At 50.7% G+C, this 6,850-nt stretch overlaps 1 protein-coding gene across 1 annotated transcript; it reads right to left on the reverse strand.

The window, feature by feature from the left end:
* Positions 1-461: 461 nt before the first annotated feature.
* Positions 462-5,965, reverse strand: emg1 (EMG1 N1-specific pseudouridine methyltransferase). The gene is made up of 6 exons (XM_038773333.1): positions 5,768-5,965; positions 4,205-4,306; positions 3,944-4,085; positions 3,760-3,818; positions 2,397-2,546; positions 462-919 (listed from the first exon to the last, which is right to left on the reverse strand). Exons 1-6 carry the CDS (start codon positions 5,951-5,953, stop codon positions 806-808), a joined length of 753 nt encoding a protein of 250 aa, XP_038629261.1. The 5' UTR covers positions 5,954-5,965; the 3' UTR covers positions 462-805.
* Between the last annotated feature and the right edge of the window lie 885 nt (positions 5,966-6,850).

The raw sequence follows: 6,850 nt of genomic DNA on the forward strand, positions 1-6,850 counted from the left end.
GTAAACTCATGTCTGTTGTTAAAGGTGTCTTTGGGAGGTTTGAAGGAACATTGAGAGGGATTATTTAGTGTATTATTTTCAGGGTTATCTTTGAAGTAAGGAGCGTTAAGTGATCCAATGTTTATTTAAAAGGTTAAGTTGAATTCATGGAATAAACATTGTTTTGTGTTTAAAAACCCACGTGTCCGTAATTGTAATACCACACCTGGAGACCAAGCCGTGTGCTTCAAAAGCAACAATACATTAAAGGGAGAGGTTGGTTGAACTCCATGATACATTTTGAGGTTCTGAAAACACCACTCCCATAACACAAGTCCGGCCGAAAGGCCTGTTTCCATGCTGTAAACTTCTGACTCTCTTTAGCCCCTCTCAAGTCTGTTACACAAACAGGAGGATGCCCATTTAGCCAGCCAGAACCCTATCGAGATTGCCACGCCACAACAAATATTACATACGAAAGCTAAGGAAATAAATTAATTTTTATTACTTATATGCAGGAATCAAAGACATGGTTTGCCTGTTCCTTCAGATGGAGGAGGGACCAGCGACGAAGCAATGTCCACCAGTCAATCAGGCCAAAACTCCACAAACCCACCGTCTCCATCTCCAGGCTTTCCGATGAGGCATCCGAGCCCAGTGTCAGGTCAGCTATTCAACTATGAAAGGCTTGCCCCCCCCTTTGTGAACTCCAGACAAGCCCGAAGACAACGATTCCTCAGCGAGTAACAGGGCGTGTGGGCCGGGCCCGGCCCAGAGCACTGCCCCAACCACGTTTCCTCAGAAAACAGGGAGGCTGTCCGGTGCTTCAAACCACCCCCCAGGCCTCCTCGAAGGCCGTACATATCTTGGCACACGTCAGGGCAGCAGAGAGCGGGTAGCTGCTGATGGAAACTTGCCTCTCAGTGTAGTCAACATTAATCTGAAACGGAATGTTGGGGGAAGGAAAAAAAAGAGCGTCACTTAACCGACTGAAACACATCTCACAGATGTCAGAGCACACAGGGCAGGGGGATCCATTTCAGGATTGATACAGGGTTATGGGGAGAGAGCAGGGCATTGGGATTAGTTTGCGATTGATACAGGACTTTGGGGAGAGTGCGGGGCATTGGGATTAGTTTGTGATTGATATAGGACTATGGGGAGCGTGGGAGAGTGGGATTAGCTTGGGGATTGATACAGCGCAATGGGGAGAGAGCGGGACAGTGAGATTAGTTTGGGGATTGTTACAGGACTTTGGGGAGAGTGCGGGGCATTGGGATTAGTTTGCGATTGATACAGGGCTTTGGGGAGAGTGCGGCATTGGGATTGGTTTGCGATTGATACAGGGCTTTGGGGAGAGTGCGGGGCATTGGGATTGGTTTGTGATTGATACAGGGCTGTGGGGAGAGAGCGGGGCAGTGAGATTAGTTTGGGGATTGTTACAGGGTTATGGGGGAAAGAGTGTGGGACAGTGGGATTAGTTAGTGATTGATATTTTGATTTTGTTTATTGTCACGTGTACAGAGGTGGAAAGTATTTTTCTGCGAGCAGCTCAACAGATCATGAAATACATGAGAAGAAAAGGAAATAAAAGAAAATATATAATAGGGCAACACAAGGTAACTACATAAACACAGGCACGGGTTGAAGAAAACAGGGGTGTAGTGTTAATGAGGTCAGTCCATAAGAGGGTCATTTAGGAGTCTGGTAACAGCAGGGTAGAAGCTGTTTTTGAGTCTGTTTGTGCATGTTCTCAGCAAATAGTGGGATTAGTTTGGGGATTGATGCAGGATTTTCGGGAGAGAGCAGGGCAGTGGGATTAGTTTGGGGATTGATACAGGACAATGGAGATGAGGGAGGCAGTGGGATCACTTTGGAGATTGATACAAGGATAGGGGAGAGCACGGCAATGGGATTAGCTTGGGGATTGGTTTTGGGCAATGGGGAGAGGCTCAGTGGGATTAGTAGTGGGTTTGATATAGGGCTATGGTGACAGAGCGGGAGACTGGGACTAGTTTGGACACTGATACAGAACAGTGGCGGGGGGGATGGATTAGTTTCGGGATTGATACAGGGCTATTGGGAGAGAGCGGGGTAAAGGGATTAATTTGGGATTTGATACAGGGCTATGGGGAGAGGTCAGTGGGATTAGTTTGCGATTGATACAGGGCTATGGGGAGAGAGTGGGTCAGTGGAATTAGTTTGGGATTGATACAGGGCTATGGGGAGAGAGTGGGGCACTGGGATTAATTTGGGATTTGATACAGGGCTATGGGAGACAGAAGTCCTTACTGAGCCACAGGGCTATGGGGAGAGAGTGGGGCAATGGGATTTGATACAGGGTTATGGACACAGAGCAGGGCAATGGGATTAGTTTGAGATTTAATACAGGGCTATAGGGAGACAGAAGGCCTTACTGAGCCATGTGCAAAAGCTCCAATGACAAACACTGCAGACTCCTCCTTTGGAACCAGATCCTGGAGCCTCACTACTTCGTCAGTGTGGAACGTTGTTCCGATCTTTCGACATCCAACGGGAAGATGATCCGTCACTGGATTCTTAATAATCTGTGGGAAGGGAGGGGTAAACCAATGTTGACAAGCCTCCATTCATTTTGCAAGTATGAGACTGTGATCCATATCACTCTTTGACGGTTAAACTGCCTTTAAAATGGGTGGCACGTTGGTTAGCACTGTTGCCTCACAGCTGCAGGACCAAGATTCAATTCCCACCTCGCGTCACTGTCTCTGTGGAGTTTTCACATTCTCCCCGTTTCTGCATGGGTTTCCCCCGGGTACTTTGGTTTCCTCCCAGTCCAAAAATTTGCAAGTTAGGCGGACTGGCCATGCTAAATTGCCCCTCGTGTCCAAAAGGGTTAGGTGGGGTTACTGGGATAGGGTGGAGGTGTGGGCTTAAGTGGGGTGCTCTTTCCAAGGGCTGATGCAGACTCGCAGGTCAATCGCCTCCTTCTGTACTATAAATTCTATGATTTGCTACCTCTCTGCCCAACAGTCCAGTCAAGAAATATATTTCTACAATCGACCTCCCTCAGTACTGGCCCTCTCCAACAGTGCAGGGCTCGCTCAGCACTGACCCTCCGATAACTCTCTCAGTACACACGGACCCTCTCCGACTGTGCGGCCCTCCCTCAGTACTGACCCTCTGACAGTGCAGTGCACACTCAGTACTGACCCTTCGATAGTGCAGCACTCCCTCAGTTCTGACACTCTGCCCTATTTGCTCCCCCTTTCATGCCTGACCCCGAGTGATCAGACCCTTCAGCGTTCCATATCAATGTCACGCTGTGATTGCAGCTGCCAACCAGGGGTGGCACTGCGATGTTATCCATCTACATGGGAAAATTTAAGTGCCTAAAACAGTATTTCAAACTTTTTTCCCGGGCACCCATTTTTACCAACCAGCCGACCTTCACGACCCACGCCGGCCGACCTTCGCGACTCACCATTTTCTCTAACCTTTAATGCGAGGTGAGCCTCATTTATTTGTTTGCTGCTGACAAAATGGAGGAATCGCAATTGCGCCCAAGCACGTGACGTCAACGTTGGGGGGGGGAGGGGGGGGCGCCGCAATTGGGAGCTCCGCGACGGACGGTTCCACAACCCTCCCGAAACACGCCTGTGACCCACCAGCGAGTCGCTACCCTGACGTTGAAAATGCCTGGCCTAAAGCACTGAGCGATGTGGGAAAGCTGAACACTAAGTTCTGGATGTACCACGGCAGGGGTGGGGTCTGGATGGGCATTCACCGTTTGCTACGTACCTTCAGGAGCTTTTGTGGGCCGTCAGCCGCGCGGACGCTCAGTTTGTGTAACAGCTGGACTGGAAGATGAAGAGGCAGTTATTCAAATGAGTGAATAAATGTCCTCACCCTATGCCCCACGCTTCACCTCCCCCCCTCACCACCACTCCATGAACAATAAGCTAAGGCGGCACTGCCAACTTACCCATTAGACCGCAGAACCTGTCGAAGGTGCGGGGGATGCGGGTCTGGGGGTTAATTTCGATCAGGACGTTACGCTGCGTGTGGACATAAACCTGGAGAAGACCGGCGCGGTTCAGAGGGCTGTCCATCAGCATCAGGAGACTCTGCGGGAAGTGCCAGATAGAGAGAGCATGAGAGAGAGTGCGGCCAAGTGGGGTGTCGTAAAAGGAGAGTCAAGATGGGGATCGACATTACAAGGGATGGCGGGGGGTTGATGTCTGACCTGGTGCGCGATGTCCGGGCGGATGCTCCCTGGGTCGCGGTTGTGCTTCAGCAGGAGTGACCTGTGTTTGTCACAGTTCAGGAGCTCGAATGACTTCCCAACCTTAGTAGTGAGAGAGAGCAGAGGGCAAGTGTCAAAGAGTGAGACTGTTCGGTAATAATAGCTTCATTGAAAACCTGGAGGCAGTTTCGCCAACACTTCGGGCTGGGGGTAGGGTCAAGGGAAATGCCGATTCAGGGGAACCACAGATTTGAGCCAGGGAGGTGGGATGGAAGTTTTCGGAAATAGGTAGAGAAGGGGATTAAGACGCTAAAAGATTTGGTTCTCAGGAGTCGGTTTGCAGGATTGAAGAAGCTGGAAGTTAAGTATGGGCTGGAGCAGGGAGAAATGTTTAGATACATGCAGGTTCGAGATTTTGCTAGGAAGGGGATACAGAGCTTTTCGGAGGAACCGGCCTCCACATTGCTGGAGGAGGTGCTGACGACCAGGGGACTGGAGAAGGGGGTAGTATCAGCGGTTTACGGAGCTATTTTCGAAGAGGATAAGGCACCACTGGAAGGGATCACAGCAAAGTGGGAGGAAGAGTTGGGAGAGGTTACAGAGGCGGCGGTCTGGTGTGAAGCGCTCCGGAGAGTGAATGCCTCCACCTCATGCGAGAGGTTGGGGCTCATACAGCTGAAGGTCGTATATAGAGCGCACCTCACGAGGACGAGACGATTCTTTGAAGGAGTAGATGTGTGTGAACGTTGCGCCGGGGGGGGGGGGGGGGGGGCGCTAATCACGTTCATATGTTTTGGTCCTGTCCAAAGCTAGAGGATTACTGGAAGGAGGTTTTTAGGGTAATTTCCAGGGTGATGCACATGAAACTGGACCCGGGTCCCATGGAGGCCATATTCGGGGTGTCGGACCAGCCAGGGTTGGAAACGGGTGCAGAGGCAGATATCGTAGCCTTCTCCTTGTTGATCGCCCGAAGGCGGATCCTGCTGGGATGGAGAGCAGCCTCTCCACCCTGTGCCCTGGCGTGGCGAGGGGACCTGTTGGAATACTTGACTCTTGAGAAGGTTAAGTTTGAACTGAGAAGGACGGAGGGGTTCTACAACATTAGTTGGGGGGGGGGGGGGGGGGGGAAGAGAGAGAATGGGGCTGTGTGTATTAAGGGTGACTATGGGCAATCCCAGATTCGTTTTTGTCATTTTTATGTAAACATGCAGGCTAATGTTTGGGGGTTGGTGGGAGGATGGGATCATTGTTAATGTGAAAAAGGAGAACAAGAATATTTTTTTTTTAAAGTGAGACTGCAACTCAGAGTCCTCTCGCCCCAGTCCTCACCCATACCCTCTCCCCGGAACCCTCCTATTCATCATGCCCCACTCCCCAAAGGTTACATACCCTCCTCAGCCCAAACTCCGCCCACTCATCCCAAACTCCTCCCACTCATTCCTCTCGCCCCACCCCTATTCTCCCAAAATCATCATACCCACTCCCCAAAAGTCCGCATACAAACCCCTCCAGCCCCCCAAAACCCCGCGCCCTCTCATCCCAGACTCGCCCTCGTTGTTCTACCTTCACCGTCTCCAGGGATGCTCCCTCCAGGATGACCAGAAGTCTAGCCTGATGCTGCCTCCCCGAGCGCCCCCTGAGCACAGCTCCGGGTCCCCCGCGCCCTGGCGGCTCCCTCTCCTCCTCCTCCTCCAACGGCCTCTTCCTCTTCTTGCTCCCTTCCGCCGCCATCTTGAAAGCTCTCAGCATGGCCCGGTGGAAGCGGAAGTGGCGAATACCAGCCCCTTCCGGTCTGCCATCTTGGTGTGGGTCATTCTCTCACCTCATTTGTTGTAATGGTGCATCGGCCATCTTGGTGCGGGGCATTTCGAATTGTCGATATGTCGGCCATCTTTGTACGAGGCCTCCACCCCCATTGTTTAAAACGTATGTGGAGATGCCGGCGTTGGACTGGGGTGGGCACAGTAAGAAGTCTTACAGCACCAGGTTAAAGTCCAACAGGTTTGTTTCAGGTTTGTTTCAGGTTTGAAACAAACCTGTTGGACTTTAACCTGGCGTTGTAAGACTTCTTACATTGTTTAAAACGAGTATGTGGGACATTCAAACACAGATGCTGTCAGATCTACTGAAAATGTCCAGTATTTCCTATTTTTGTTTCAGATTCCAGCATCTGCAGTAATTTATTTTTATCTTTAAATTTATGTCGGAGATCTTGATGCAGGCCATTTCTCCATAGTTTGTAACGAGGCTATCGGCCATCTTGTTGCAGGGCATCTCCCCCACTGTTTAATAAGAAGGCTGTCGGCCATCTTGTTGAGGGGCATTTCCCCACTGTTTATAACTAGGCTGTCAGTCATCTTGTTGCGGGGCATGTCTCCCATTGTTTATAACGAGGATGTCGGCCAACCTGTTGCAAAACATCTCACCCACTGTTTACAACTGGACTGTCGGCCATCTTGCTATGGGGCAGCTCGCCCACTGTTCATGAGAAGGATGTCAGCCATTTTGGTGCTGGGCATCTCCTACTGTTTATAAGGAAAATGTCGCCATCTTGCAGCTGGATATCTCCCCATTGTTAATAACGACGAGCTCGCCCATTTTGATGCGGGGCATTTCCCTCTTAATAATGAGGATGTCGGCCATCTT

This window comes from Scyliorhinus canicula, chromosome 16, assembly GCF_902713615.1.
Source record: "Scyliorhinus canicula chromosome 16, sScyCan1.1, whole genome shotgun sequence".
Classification (NCBI taxonomy): domain Eukaryota; kingdom Metazoa; phylum Chordata; class Chondrichthyes; order Carcharhiniformes; family Scyliorhinidae; genus Scyliorhinus; species Scyliorhinus canicula.